Source organism: Hermetia illucens, chromosome 2 (assembly GCF_905115235.1).
Source record: "Hermetia illucens chromosome 2, iHerIll2.2.curated.20191125, whole genome shotgun sequence".
Classification (NCBI taxonomy): domain Eukaryota; kingdom Metazoa; phylum Arthropoda; class Insecta; order Diptera; family Stratiomyidae; genus Hermetia; species Hermetia illucens.
In genome coordinates, this window is record NC_051850.1 from 34,380,257 (window position 1) to 34,396,236 (window position 15,980).

Here is a 15,980-nt window from a genome sequence, read left to right on the forward strand (position 1 = left end):
GCATCGAATTCGTAGAGAGCTATATATCTGGGTAGCAGCCTGTAGTGACAATGAGACGGACGAAGTCAAGCTAGCAAATATGACTTTCTTCTCGGTGCTTCCCATAATGAAATCGAAGTAATCGCTCCACGTATACAAAACCATCATACGACCAGTGCTATGCTATGATTGTGAAAACCTGGAGCCTAACCCAAGCCTCCGAAAATTTGCTAAACAGATTCGAAAGGAAAGTCCTGCGGCAAATTTTTGGAGCATTTCGCGACCATGATGAATAAATGGACGACGTGTCAACGGAGTGAGACTACGAGGAAGACCGAGAGCACAATATATATAGAAGTCGAACAACTACTGGGCTTCCAAGATTTGAGGTCGTGAGACAATTGGAGGACAACGATCCAGGGACCAGAGCTCGACGTCAGGCTGTAATGCCACGATGATAATGAGGAATGACAAAAAAGACAAGACAGGTTAATAAAAAAAATCGACTGACGATTTCGTCCGGCGCAGAGGCAACTGATCAGACGATGCCTCATCTCTGCCCTGGGAGCAGCGTGACCGAAAGTGGCTACTAGTAGTAGTCGATCCATGTATATATATAATAGCAAACACAACATGATTCGAATTATATTCAAGAGTAGAAATAAATTGCTTCCCCCAATCCTTAAGTTTGAAAATTTACTTCAGGCTTCAGACTCGAATGTAAGGCCGTTTTCACTTGAATTTCCTGGACGAAGTTATCGCCCGATTTTTTGAAGATGTATAACGCATGCATGCAATATTGCTAACTCAGCAAAATGAAGACAACCATTTATCGATCCTTGATAAATCCAAATGAGAAAGATGATATTCCCAAGTTCCAATGTAAGGCTCTTGTCAAAGAGCAAAAAAAGGAAACGTAACCATGTGTCTCATTGAATTCCTGAAATCCACTTCATTCATTTCAAGCATACTATACTCAGCTACAGCTTGCAGTTGAAAGAGGAAAGAAAGGATTCGAAGGAAGGAACACTTCTGAATATTTTAAGGAGCTCCTGTATAACTGTCTTCGCCTCAAATTTGAATAATCCTTAAATTTCATAACACTCTTTAGAGAAAATATATGCGAGCTGAAATTGAGGAAGATATTACAAAGCTTATGCGTGCACCTAAGAACCTCATAAATAAGTGTCCCTTTCGTTAAGAATACGACATTTCTCTATCGGTTGCGAGAAGATCCTTCAAAGAGTCTGAACAGTTCATGCCAGCTTTCCTCATTTACGTGGAACAAGAGATTCGATCCTTCAGTACGAAGAGCACACTTAGGTATGTGAAGGCAGGAAAAGAAAACCCACTGACGAGGCTCGAAGGGCATAAAAATGTAAGATGAAGTAGTTTGCCTAGGTATCATAAATTTTCCACTTTCAAGGCAAAATGCGGCATTATTTAGAGAAGTGACAAGTATAGTAAAATGGCGACATCATATATATGAATATCAGGAAAATTTTCAAGTAGTTGACGGAGAAACCTAATAAAATTATCTCTGGGGTGTAAAAAGGGTATTTACTCCCAAGTTATAAATCATTAGAGATAATGACATGTGTGTATGTGGGTAAAGTCATTTGGATTCGACATTTGATAGCGGTGAAATGAAAGTTATGGCAAATATTTGGGTGATAAAATGCTGCCGTAGGTCGAAATATTAGAGGAGTCAGGCCGTTATTATTCATATGGGATAAATTTAGAAATGGGCGATTTATACTCGCTCATCAAACTGTGCCTCCAATCTCTAATGCTTCCCATTATTGCTTTACGTCAAATATAGATAAAAGGAAGCTTCTGTGTGGGTAGTAATGTAGCCTTTGGATCAACTAGAACTATCAGTGTGTGATATCTCCATTTTCCATGAAAAAAAAAAACAAATTATAATCGATACTTACATATGAAATCATTGGAATATTTCGACTTTGTGATACAATAGCTTCAACATAGCAAGGACCTTCGGGACCGAAAAATGTTGCAATTCCATCACAGATCATTTCAGTCATAGCTCTGGTAGCTAGGACAGTATCGCCCCGAGTGTCATTCCAACGTAGTTCTAATTTAACATTTGGCAGAAGATTTTTGTCGTTGTTAATCTGAAAAGAAAAATGGAGAAATCATTGGTTTCCTTAGTTTTTTGTTGATTTAAACAATTCAACTCATACCTCATCTAAAGCCATCGTCAGAGCTCCCGATATAGCAAGTCCTTGCTTATCCTTCATCTCTCCTTTGATGGCCGTTAGATAGCCAACTGTTAGTACTGTACGATTATCGCGATCGCGATACGTGTTGACACTCGGGACAAGAGCTGCTGCCACCGAGAGCAGTAGGAGCAGCTTAAAGGGCCAACGCGTCATGGCCCCCTAGGGCGGGGCCGATCGGCGCGACTCCTATGAATAGTATTTTCCCGCTGTAAAGAGAAAAATATGGGGAAGAAATTAGAAATTTTGGTTTTAATTCAATTTTAATGATAAATATTGTTCGGCAGTGGAAGATTCTTTGAATAACTCATTTATTTGAAAAAATTGTCCACACCATTGTCTCCCAGATAGGGGAAAGGTGGCATTTTCAGGGGCAGGGCATTGTGAGGAAAACATGTCGCGTCTTTTTCTGCTTACTTGCCCTTCAAGTATTCATAACTTCAAAGAGATTAATTGTACCTGAGAACTTTTTTTTCGTTTGACAGTGGACGGTTCAGTTTTTTCATAATATATTGTTAAGAATTTGTTCGATTTTCGTTATCCCCCCGAGTTAACAACACAAATACTGATAGGGTTCACAACGACTCCCGAGCCCATCACGCTATCGGGCACAATAAGATAGACTTCAGCCTTAGTTATGATAATATTAGCCGAAACTCCAGGAATTTACGAGTATTTATCCAGATTAGCTCAGCAGACAGGCCAAATCTCAGGAGATAACACTGACATTAGCAACCAGTTCATGCCAAATTTTTCTTTGCGTAATAATGTGGAAAAATTAGTGCGTCATGATTACTAAACGAATTTCCCAAAAACTATATGTGTTTGTTTGATTAGCGAATCTACTGCCCCTAAAGGCATGTTGCTCAGGCACCTGTCACAGTTTTCAGAATCCATAACTACAAATTTAAAGAGATAAGATTCACCGTATAAACATTTAATAGTTTTGGCCGCCAATTGTCGAGTTGCGGTTCAACGTATTGAAATATCATTTATCCGAAAGATAGTGAGAAATATTGGCGAAGAATCGTCCTTTGCAGAATGAAGTTCGGTTAAATTCTCAATCTCTGAAGACATTTTTTTTTAATTTCTTTAATAAATCTGAGCCACGGGCGCAATGCCGATGAAAAACTTGCGTCTGGTCCACAGAATGGCACTGCTTAATACTGAACAAGTTTAGGCTTTTATCGGTTACTGCTAACCTTAGTGGTTTACTGTTTATGTTCTTAGTATTTCACACATACGGGGAATCTGCAATTATATCGACTTCGCCAACATTGTAGTACTGCTACTGGGTCTGTTAACTGCATTTTCGGTCCCTTAGTTTCTGTGGCTACTTTGAGCGAAGATAAGATTAAGCCTTCTCATGTTTAGAAAAATCGGACGAAAGGGCACGCGCGGATACTTATCACGAATTCCGTCACAGACGGAAAAGGAAGCCTGGGAGAACTAACAGGTCTGTGAACTCGAAAATTATGAAGAGGAACCGCCAGGCGTGCAAGTTTTACCAACAAATCAGCAGGAAGAAGCCTTACACACCTCGATGCTCATCTTGCTTGCTTGGTCGGATAGCCCCATAGGTCCAGAACATCATCATCAGCCTATACCAAAGAGGCTTCACTCCAGGCAAATCAGCAACAGATCAGATTTTCTCTCTGCGACAAGCCATGGAAAAATTATTGGAATATGGACATCAGTTGCACCATCTCTTCATCGACTTTAAAGCCACCTATGATAGCATAGCCAGGGTAAAACTATACACGGCCATGAGAGAATTCGGTATCCCGGGGAAATTTATAAGATTAGGCTGACCCTAACCAAGGCGATGCCAGGTAAAAGCAGCAGGATCACTCTCAAGACCATTTGACATCAGCAGCGGTGTACATCATGTATCATGCGTAACCTGGCCCTGGAGAAACTGATCCATGATGCTGAGGCAAATGCAAGAGGTAAGATCCTCTTTAAGTCCACCCAAATACTGGCCTATGCTGACGATATCGACATCATGAGAAGAACCATCCGAGACGTATAAATTGCCTTCATCCAAATCGAGCAGGCGGCGCGAGATCTTGGGCTGCACATCAATGAAGACAAGACAAAGTATATGGTGGCAACGTCAGCACCAAAAACCAACCAACCAACAACATAAAACCGCACTGGTCAAACGGGAAGAATAAAGAGAGAAGACTACAATTTTGAGACCGTTGACAATTTCTCCTATCTAGGGTCGAAAATCACAATCGATAATAGCTACAACGATGAAATCTGCGTAGGGTTGTTGGCAGCCATCAGCTATTTCAGCTTACAAAAACTGTTTCGCTCGAAACGTCTCACCATAGGGTCAAAGCTCTTACTGTACAAGACTATGATCTTGCCAGTCCTTATGTATTCCTCGGAGACTTGGGTTCTTAGCAAGAAAAATTACGAAATCTTGGCCGCGTTCGAAAGAAGAATCCTCCGAAGAATTTGGAATTTGGAAGATGGACGATTCCGTATCCTACATAACGACGAAATCTATGAGCGATACTATGACCGTCTGGTTGTGGATAAAATCCGGCTCAATAGGTTACGGTGGGCGGGTCACTTAATCCGTATGGATGAGGATGATCCCACCCGGAAAGTCTATAAGGGCAATATCTATGATAGAAAAAGAAGACTAGCCAAACCCTGAGATTGGAGCGATGGCGTAGCTCAGAATGCCAGGCAGCTATTAGGGATATCGAATTAGTGGACCTCGGCGCAAAACCGGGATGTCTGGAGTTCCTTATTAACGCAGGCCTAGACCGGATACCGGTTGGTGCGCCGTTGATGATGATTCTTTAGAACTCCTTTGAATTGGAGGTGTTACACCTTTTTTTCTATGCATTATCGCTAGTCTTCTGTTGATTTCTCTTACGTTGGCTATTTCTCGAGATACCGGTTGATAATCGATAATTTTGTAGATTATATAGGTTACTTGTTAGTGCTCAAAGGATGGCTTTATGGGAGGTTGCCAACACCCAGTGTAGGCATGTAGAAAAATGTGTGCTGTGGAATCCATGGATATCGATTACCAATAGATAGTTCGCTCACTGTAATCAGCATATCATTGAAAAAGCCAGTGAAGCTCGGGAAAAATTTTCGGCCATTTATAAAAAAACCTCGATGTTTAGGTGCTTCCCGAACTTTTTGGTGTCGAAAAATGGTCGTCCTCGAGAGCATTACTCGGAAGTAAAACCAGGATTAAGAGGCAAAAAGGTTAAGAATATGCGGCGATTGGAAGGGTTTCATCAATCATCACCTATTATTATCCGGTCACCCAATCTGAAGAATCAAGTCGGGGCCGAAACGCGAAGTTTGGTGGCCTCACTTAATTCATGTTTTACTATGGAGAAATCTGCAGGAACCATTCTCTACATTTCAATGGAAAATGTGCACTTAGTGTCTAGGGCGCAGTTAGCCGAAAAAGGGAAGTAAGGCAATTTCCATGATGAAATAAACAAAAAACCCGACTACGGCTTAAATCGCTCAGAAAGCGAAAGGTAAAGGCTCGACAGAAGGAAACTTCAGCCACTAAGAAGGGGAAACTACGAACTAAATCTTGCCTCTCAGAATTCTGTCCGTCACCCCTACCAGGAAAAACGAAAGAAAGAGAAGCTGGTAAGATGGATTCAACTGGCCTAATGCCGATATGTGAAGGCGCATACATGTGGACCGAACACCGTGAAGTTCCCACCTAGCAGCAGATGAAGGCAATGTGAAAAAAATTGTGTGCCGGTAGAATAAAAACGTAGGAGTTTCTGTACTACCACGTGTGCCAGAGAAATTGGACTCAGAGAAACGAAACCTTAGGCGGAAGGCGGAAACAAGTCAGTAACTCCAATGAGACCCACGCTGGGCGTAGTGTATTCTTCGGTCGATGGTAATGCCAGCGGTGATGCTCTCCATTATTCACATGCCCATTTCCACGTCCTCCACGGGAACCAAGGTCAGTGTGTTGGGAGGTCATCAAATCAGAAAGGGAGATCTAAATGAAGCTGATTCTTCCTATAAGAATACTACCACGAAGGCAGGAAAGAAGAGGCCAGAAACACAAACACCAGCTTCATTTCTGAATGCAGAGAGACTGAATGAGAGGCAAAATTTTAAAGGGACAATTTGCCAGCCTACAGGATTGCCTGTGAAAAAAAAGTTGGAGCCTGATCCAAAGCCAATGTTTAATAATCAAGGTTTTCGTGCTGAGTTCCTCCATTTGCACTGATGAGACTACTTTAAAGTCTCTTCAGCAGGCAATCCCATCTTTTAGTTCTGGTGACCGATCTAAGTTTTTCCAGGGGAGGTTGATATTCAATTATATGAGAGAATTGTAGCACATCATTTTTATTTGGAAAATGAAGAACGATTACGACGTTTGACTCACACAAAAGGGAGCAAATTTCAGTATATTCTATGTATTTCTCCACATGGATAAATACAGGGAGAATGGAGCAAATATTGCCAAAACCCCTGACAGGTCGCACTGGTTAAGGGGCTATAGGGTTAATCACTTGACATGATCTGATATCACGTGCCTGCCTGTCACGTAACCCAGACATTTTCAACGTACCCTTCGTAGAACTCGAAGTTTACTTCCATTGCCCCATTCCTAGACCTTAGACCTAGGCTTGGCCCTTTTAACTTCTCTTCTTAACTAGTAATTTTAAGCATAGGATAAGATTATTGCTTTCTCCTCTTCCTGAGGGCAATAAGTAATTAGAGTTGGAAAAGAACTAGTCAAGTGAACGAAAGTGGCTCGATACCAATTCATGTGCTCACTAGGAACCGCGAACTAAAAAATTGACCAAAATATTAGGGATTGGTTTTTGGGTCCACCGAACATTCGCAGATGACTCCCATCTTATCACAACTCTATGTTCAGCGCAGGTTGCTGATGATTCCACTCATTTCCACTTTGATAATGCTCCACTTCCTGTAGTTCCTAATCGTGATCGCTCCCGACAAAGTCAAACTAGCCCCTTCCAGCTAGGGCTTCGCCAGTTTAGTGTTGCTGTTGCGTAGGTTTTAGCACCATTTGAATGTTACGCACTGACAACCAAGGCCAACTCATCTATTAAGCCAACAATCGTAGCCTCCTCTGGGACAGAAACCATATCACAGTAGAGTATCTAGTACCGAGATTTATGGCACCCCTCGCTACGACGATGTACTTGGGATCCATCGTTTGTTGTATACGAAAAGCTTCTCTTCGAAATATGATCCTGGCCAAATTACGGCTCGTTTTTTGAGAACTTCTGTCAGCCAATGCTTCTCTGAGTCGTCGCCGTTTGTTGGAATGGATACGTACAGCTTCTACACAACACAGCATTAGAAAGGATTGACAGCAATTTCTGCCAAGTTTACAAACATTATGGGACTTTCAACGACCCTTTCCATCTTCGTCCCGATTATATCCAACAGGTAGATAGGGCGATATGATGCCGATTTTTAGTGGCTTATTAGGTTTACATAGCAGTACCAATTTTTATTCCTCCACTGGATATAGCACATTCGTTCTTTCTGCTGTTCTTGCTGAACATTTTCTTGGGAACGTTTTGCTGTTGGTAAACCTCCTAAATATTTCTGGCGCTTTCTCCGCTCCCGCGCGATGAGTAAAGATATCAGACATTCTTTGTATTAGATCATCGTTTGCGGCTTGCAGCTTTGGTACCGAGAAAGAATGTGGTTATAATTTTTTTTTAAAAAACAGGTGTCTCTCTTCATCAAGGAAGCGCTCTCTCACCAACCCTCTTTGTTATTGTTATAGACACGAGACATTCAACGTCCAGCGTCCTATACACTGCTTTATGCAGATTTTCCTAGCATCTAATAGCTGATGATCGCCTCATGCAATACGATCTAAGATTGAATTTTAACAAACCTGAATTTTTGACGACCGATCCCTATGAAACAGGCATAATCACTGTCAGCGGCAGTGACATGCCCAGAACTGGGCGATTGAAATACCTCGGGTCAACACTATCAGCCAATGTAAAACTGCGTTATGAAATTGCTTCGCGTATTAACGCAACCTGAATGAAGTGGAGTATCACAACTAGTGTTCTTTGTGATCGACGTATCAACGAGCGTCTCAAATCCAAAATTTACCGCAATGCCGTCCGTCCTGTCGCTCTCTATGGTTCCAAGTGCTGCCAGACTATAAAAGACAATGCAAGGCGTCTTGCGGTAATGGAGACGAAGATGTGATGTTGGACTAGTGGCGTCACACGTTTTGATCACATCCGAAATGAGGATACCCGCGATCGATATGGGGTTGCGCCGATCTTGGAAAAATTGCGAGACAGGCGTCTTCGATGGTAAGGTCACCTAATTCACGCCAACGAGAATTCACTTGCCAATTTGGTCTGAACATCGACGTCGATGGTAAACGACCAAAAGGCCGGCCGAAACAACGGTGACTTGATATGCTGGATGAGGATTTAAGAGCCTTGAGGTTGCATCCAGATCAGGCATTTGATAAAATAAATTGGCGAAACCGATCATGACGAGCCGACCCCGCTTGTGAACAGGACAAAGGCTGAAAAAAAGAATAAGATTTGAAAGTTCGTAAGGACACTTTCCAATGTTGATGTCACAACTTTGATGATAAACTGAACTAAAGAAGCACTTGGTGGAGAGGGTTCTGGAGGTCGTGAATAAGAGGAATATATGGTTGAAAAATAGTAGCACAAAGGAACAAACGGTGCTGCCAGCAAGTTCATTAGAATGGATTGGCCAGAACAGGATACGCAAAGATTTGTATATTTATATTTTTGAAGTAATAAGCAAAGAATTGACTATTTCGGCAATGGAAATACGTGCAGGGTTGCAATCAAATTGAACAAAGCCATATGAAAAAATATTTTTGTCGAAGTTTTTGCTAGACTCAAAATTCAACACTCGTGTTAGCAATGTCCATTGTTCAAAATTCCGCACACCCGTATTTCATGACATGGCAACAATGACAGAAGAAAAAGAAAGCGATTTAGATAAAGAAAGAAATTTAGATAATTATAATAATGTGCAATTGAATAGACAAAATATTTCTGGAATTTTTTTAATGAATTAAGAAAGAGACGATTTTATCAGGCTGCATTCACTTACCTCATATCACAGGTAATCGTACAATGAGGGGCATATAAAGGCATATTATAACTAATATCTATTAACAACAATGGAACATTCTTGATAGCCTAATTATTGATGTAGAAAAATTTATAATATTCCAATCTTTTCAGATAACTATTATCTAATCAAATTGGTTTTTCAGGTCGTCGGAGTGACTGGCATACTCTTATTGAAAATTGCGTTTGTTTAGAGTGACTGCAAACATATGGTCCTTCAGTTCGGTAGCCAAATAGATTTTCCGAACCTATTTCCCATTTGATTCACATATTCCCTATATTAATATTCGTAATTTATTTAATAAATCATTAAGAATGGTTTTAGTTCTAAGAAAATTTGGCCAATCTGACCTGAGCCCTTATCAAGAACCATATGACCACCCGTTGTGCATCAGATCATTGACACTTTCATTGAACTTTCTAGCGTTTCCTATCTTCATCTTTATTTGGAAACTATTCTCCACTAGATGAGAATCTGGGTCAATATCGTAGCCTATTCACGCACATTAAATAAGTATAGGGGATGGTGATATTTAATCAATACTTGAGCCAATTAGTTGGAGACAATTCTGCCTAAAGATACTATTACCAGCGTAGGAATATTGTTTCACGCAAAAGATATTCCAATGACAATTTTTTTCCAACGTTATTAATTGGTTAGTTAGAAATCTACGTCATTGTGCCGTTCGTAAAGGCACAATATGATATCGTCCTTGGGGCGACGTCAGAGGCTCGTTTTATCTTCTCAAAGGAGATGCTCTTCCCGTCGACCATTTTTCTCCATAAAAGTATTATATTCTACTCATTCCTCTCAATACAGCAGCAACAGGTATCATTTGCCAAGTGACAGGAAAAGCAATTGCCAGATAGTGATGCCTCAAATAAGAGCTGCAGATGGTGAAGTTTCTCTCGACCCATATATTAGCCCCTGTTCACTTCGCTTCCTGGTTCCTCACTGATATTTTTTTTTTATATTCCTTAGGCTTTGGACAAATTAAAATCATTGTTACTTTGTCCGTTGCTACTAGATTGCTTAGTTGGTTTGTCACTTTTTGGTTCAGAACAGGTAGTGTGCTCGATTTGAATAAACTACACACTGTCGTTGCCTATTTCAATTATTCGCTTGACACTTCCGAATTAGTTAGTTAGGATTAGTTTTAAGGGAGCATTCAACACAGAGGAATCTTTTCACAAACAGAAAGATGAAAGGGAAACTGATCGGTTAAAGAATCCCTGCCATCCGATTTCTCCACCTTTCAAGCTCAATCTTTTCCGCGAGAAAAAGAACATTTTCCAGCACTACTTAGCACCTTTTGAACGATGTTATCTGTGCCCCCTGTGCCCCCTGTGCCTATAAACAAGAAATCCCCATTACAGAATACATGTTCAAAGGATTATGACGAATCAATTTTGTGCAGATATCTTGCAAAATGAGCGCAGTTAGCTACGCAGTCCATCTGCCACTCAATACGTTTTTCCAAGAGAGTTATCACTCATTCAATATATCATGAGCAGCCATTTCTCTTGAGTCCTCTCCAATGAGGAGGCACAAGGCAAGGAGCACAATGGAGGTCACTTCTCTGATCATCGTCATAGTCGACTCTCGAAATAGTAAGATAGGCAGCCGGGACCCGTAAAACTCCCACTTTGCACTTGCGCAAGATACTTACGATACACCCCGTTTTTAGGAACATCAACCTATATATCAGCAGAGTAGATTGCATCGCACTCATGAGGAGGCGTCTTCTGCTAGAGCTAGGGCCCCCAAGAATGCTCAAGTTTGCTGAAACTCCTGCGGCAACCTTGTCCCCCACTGTTTTGATTTCCTCGGTAAAGGTCATTTACGAATTGGACGTTAATCTAAGGTAATTTGACACTAGAGTCATCTGATCCCCACGGGGCGAAGAGTCGGAGTTATCTCTTCAGTCAAAATGACTATTTCGTTTTTTTTTCCAGCGTAAAGCTTGCTCTTTGCATCAGTACATATATCAAGTCTGCTTTGCGCGCGCGTATTTGGATCTCTTTTGGTCAGTGCGAATCTTACCACCTTCCTTTAAAAAAGAAAATACCTTTCCTCAGACAAGCCTTGAATGCGCCAAGCAATACATTCCGCCAATGATGAAATACCAGTTTGTGTTGATCTGTATTCTGACGATCTAGAGTGATGGAAGAGAGCCGGCTATTTGATCATTGTTTTCAACGGCGGAATAGGTGACATTGTTTCTGTAGCCTGGTAACTTCTTCCATCGCCCAATACAAGTCGGCCACGGCTGAGTATCCCCAGGGGCATGAAAATCCCACAGACTGTTGTTATGGGGTTCATAAGTGAATCTGCGACAGTGGCAACTGAAGCCCCTCTTTTACCCGGATTTTCCTCCAGCACGGCTCGACCTGTTCCAAGAGCTTCGACGAATCCCCCAATTTGCTTCCTGCAGGAAGAGATCGGGTCAGTGTTCGGCGAGAGACAGTGTCGACCACTTCGAATACGATGCATGATGATCGCTGGCCGTCCAAAACTCAAAATCCCTCTACTGACGAAGTGAAGGTTACGTCGAGAATGCTTCCTTCAGAGCCTAGATCCCGGACCATCGCCGTAGATCCGATATTTGAGACTATAAAAACCACCAGCGCCACCTTCCCCGTGATCCGTTTCTCTCCATCCCATTTAAATGCCTCCTAACCAAACCTAAGACGATGTTCTCCAGAACGTACATATTGTAAAGTGCGGATAAACTGGGTCCTAGCCTTTTTCAGCTACACCTTGAATACTAAATACTGGCCCGAGCCCAAAATCTGTGTAACACCCCATCAGACGCGCCACAACTCTTGCCGAGAAGGGAACTCTCCTTTTTGTAAGTCTTCCCTTTGTGACTTATCTGGCTGGATCTGCACCATCCTATCCTTCTGAGAGATCCACGACACAATCAAAGTACCTGTAATAATTTATAGAGGCTTCTTTTTCCTTTTCTAAAGACGTTGTTTGCTCTCGCTTTTTGCGCAGTTCGCTGTGTAATTGATTATGGAGTTTACGATGTTTTCAGCGACTGCTACGTCCGCCAATAGAAGCGAAGGCAGGCCAGTAACTCTTCCAGATCTATCAGCCGGTTCTTCACACCTTGTTAAAATTTTTCTAGCGGATGGGTGCAGACATCAAGCGATTTATAACCGCCGCTTGTTTCCTATTCAACCTTTTCCTGTTGAACTCCGGGAAGGATAATCGATTGGGCTCCACCTTGACCTTAATCCAGAATCATCAACCCAGAGTCGTCGATCCGAATCGGAGCTTTCTTCGTAATAGAAATTCCACACCAGTAGTAGTATCATTTTGCGAGACATTTTTTGTATTTCAGTATGCACACCCTGAAGTCCCGCCGGTCATTTCAGCCATTGCTACCTTCTTTACTGGTCATTACGGCGAGCAACCTATTTGCGCACTGCGCCAAACGCAGCCGGCACTTCTTTCTTCCCTACCATCTCCTCGGTCGGTGTTTTTCTTCTTTCCATAGAATTTATACCAGTGCACCGTGTGCAAAGGAGAGGGCCGCAGGAACGGATATGCGATCGGACTCAAGGCTCCTACTACAGTTCCCCGGAGCCTGAGGGAGACAGATCAGCTCGCACACGAGGCGATGCGATCTTCTGACGAGGAACCCAAAGCGGCTGCTTGCTTTTTTTCCTTCTTCTCTTTCACCTACTATTCTGTCACCGTATTCCACCAAACGTATGTCCCTCTATGATATTTTGTATATGTTTCCGCATCCCAATCCCCCTTGCCTATACAAGGTTTCTTAACAAAATTGTCAGAAGTTCTAGCCGAACTGTTCCTCTCTCTTCCTTTCATCCTCTGTAACAACCTTCACCTCTCTGAGCATACTACTCCCGGCCTTCTTTCCCTTCCCAATAACTCCCCCCACTATTTCTTTCCTTTATCCACTTTAATCACTTAAATCGTACTTTTGATATTGTCCTGTCCAACCTTCCTGTGCAACACAAACAATCCTCTTATGACACTTCTTACGTTGCTTTTAACGCCCATTATCCTGCTCGCGAGTTTGATGTGCACTTCTTTCTGCGTTAACACGCGACTAAGTGCTCAACACCTTCTATACCTTTCTATCAAATCTCCTTCCTAGCTACGTTTCCTCTTTTCTTCGCTCTTACCCAGTCTGGATTACAACTGAAGTCCACAAAAAAAAATACGTCAAAAATGTACTGGTAGGAAAAAGTCCCATTCTGACTTTGATTATTTCAAAACTCTGTGTTCCACGGTCAAATCTCTCATAAATTAGTCCATTATTGGTGCATCACTGGAGCGTGAAAACTTCAAACCATCCTAGTGTTCCACAATAAAACTCCGCCCTACTATCTGCTCCTCTTATTAAATTCACTGGCCCCACTGCTAACTCCCCCAATTATCTCTTTATGCTGCGGCTATTTTTTCTCAATTTCCTTGTGGAGTACTTCATTGGCAACCTTGACGCCTATGCTGGCGCTGGTAATTGAAATTGTCCTCCCTCTCCAATATTTTCAACAACGATTGCACACCTGCTGAGATTTACTTCCTTATTTCATTACTGGTGCTCTGAGGTGGCGGGGAGGAAGACGGGGCGGCAACCCTGTCGGCTGAACCAAAACCAAGTGGCCGAGGAGAACCTCCACGTGGTGGCACCGGGAAATGCTGTATCGCATTGGCTTGCCGATCGTGATGCAGTAGGCGAATGCTCCAAGGCCTAGCTAGGGCGATCAGACCCGAGTCTGCACGGAGACTCATCTGAAGTGGCTTCGGTCACTAAACCTTACCAGGGGTATACTGGTACCATGGGAACCGAGGTAGCCCCTGGACTCTTATACTTCAGGAGAATTCCTGTCGTATCTGAGTACAGCTCGGTTGGTGGCGGTTGGCTCCCTAGTGGGAGTTTCATGGGGGCTGTGGTTGTGCTCGAGCGAGAAGAGACCTTCGGGCCTCGACGTGGTGTTGCGTATCAACACGGGTGCCGTACCCCATAGTTCGGTAGAGATTAAGGTAATTCTTGCATCCACCAGTATGAATGCTAAGCCATGCACTTGGTATAGACTGGTACCGTTGCACTTATCTCAGCGGGGCTCTGATTGTGGTCACAAAATCAATCCGTGTCTGAAGAGGACCGTAGGATTAAGCCTCCACGACAGGTACCTACGTAAAACACCGAGGACTTAACTTATTTCATTACTTTCCTCCTGTTCCAAAATCTTGGAAAGTTATATCAGCTACTGTTTTTTCGCCTTTGGCCACCTCATAGTTAAAGCACAACATGGTTCTGTTAAACGTAGGCCCACTGGCTCTAACTTACTCGACCTCACCGTTTCTGGCTAAATGTTCAAATTCACGGCAGAAAGTGCATAATATCTATACTGATTTCACTAAAGGCTTCGACATTGTAAATCATAAGATACTTTTGTCCCAACTCAACACGGTTTGCCTCTTATCCTGCCGCGTATCTCGGGCGTCCCATAAGGATCTATTTTGGGCACTTTATTATTTTTATTCCTTATCAATGATCTTTCCCCTTCTTATTTCTCCATACTTACTCTGCACCAACTGTATGGATATATCGTCATCCCTATGGACTGTTTCGCCCTTCACTTAAACCTAGACTGGTTTGCTGGTTCTCTGCTAATAGTTTCACGTTAAACGTCAGAAAGTGTCACTATATGTGCACCCACTTCCTTTTCCTTATAAAAACAAGCTCCACCTTAACAAAGTCGCAAAATTGTCGGGCTTTACACTAGGCTCCTCCTCTGATTTTGGCCCCATTAAACCCTACTTAACTCTCTTCAACTCCTTCGTTAGAAGCATCCTCGAGTACTGCTCCTTCATCTGTTGAGCTGTAATTATCTTCTTTTGAAAAAATGCGACGTAAATTCACCCTGTGCCGCCTCTTATAATGCACGCAACACAGAGACTTTCAAAAGTACAAAAGCTTGGTCCCAGCTGGATGTCCCATTTTTAGAGAGTTTTTCCAACATGTTGAGACAACGAGACTCCAAGATTCGGTGGAATTCCGAGTAGCATTCCTAAAATGGCTTTTAAAGCTAAGACTAATAAGTACATAAACATTTTTGAATCCCGCACAATGTTAGTTACTACATATTATAATCCCAAAAGCCACTAAGCTTACCCTCTTCAAGTCAAGTTTCAAGTTAAAGATTCAAGTCTTGTAGACAGAACTCTTTCTGGACTGATAATAAATACCAAGAGAGGGAATCAATTGATGAAGATCAGAATCAAACGCTAGGGAAGCTTGCAGAATACCTGAGAGTGGCTCACACGGGAAAACGGACCGCACCGCCAATACAATAGACTACTCTTGTCCATCAAGCCCTCTTCAAGTACGGCCTGTGATGAGGAGGGACGTCAAAAATGGTTTCGATTCGGTCACTCGGTGGTCGGATCAAGACATTTTAGCAAAACCGGATCTCGTTAACTACTTAGTTCAGTTAATTGGGATGAAGGATCGAAGAAGCAGGTTGCTAGTGCAGGAGTTCCCTAAGGTTCTGTATTGAGACCTCTTTTTTACAACGTGGTTTACCATAGAGTGTGCAAACTTCGTATTCTAAGAGAAGATGCTCGAAACAAAGGAGG

At 42.3% G+C, this 15,980-nt stretch overlaps 1 protein-coding gene across 1 annotated transcript in view; it reads right to left on the reverse strand.

Annotated features, from left to right (window-relative positions):
• Window positions 1-15,980, reverse strand: part of LOC119648011 (receptor-type guanylate cyclase Gyc76C-like) — a 405,069-nt gene that overhangs the window by 110,920 nt on the left and 278,169 nt on the right. Inside the window, exons 3-4 of the mRNA XM_038049411.1 lie at window positions 2,184-2,428; window positions 1,917-2,114 (exon numbers count right to left, since the gene is read on the reverse strand). Of these exons, the coding sequence (XP_037905339.1) occupies window positions 1,917-2,114; window positions 2,184-2,375 (390 nt within the window). The 5' untranslated portion in view covers window positions 2,376-2,428. The remainder of the gene's footprint in view (window positions 1-1,916; window positions 2,115-2,183; window positions 2,429-15,980) is intronic.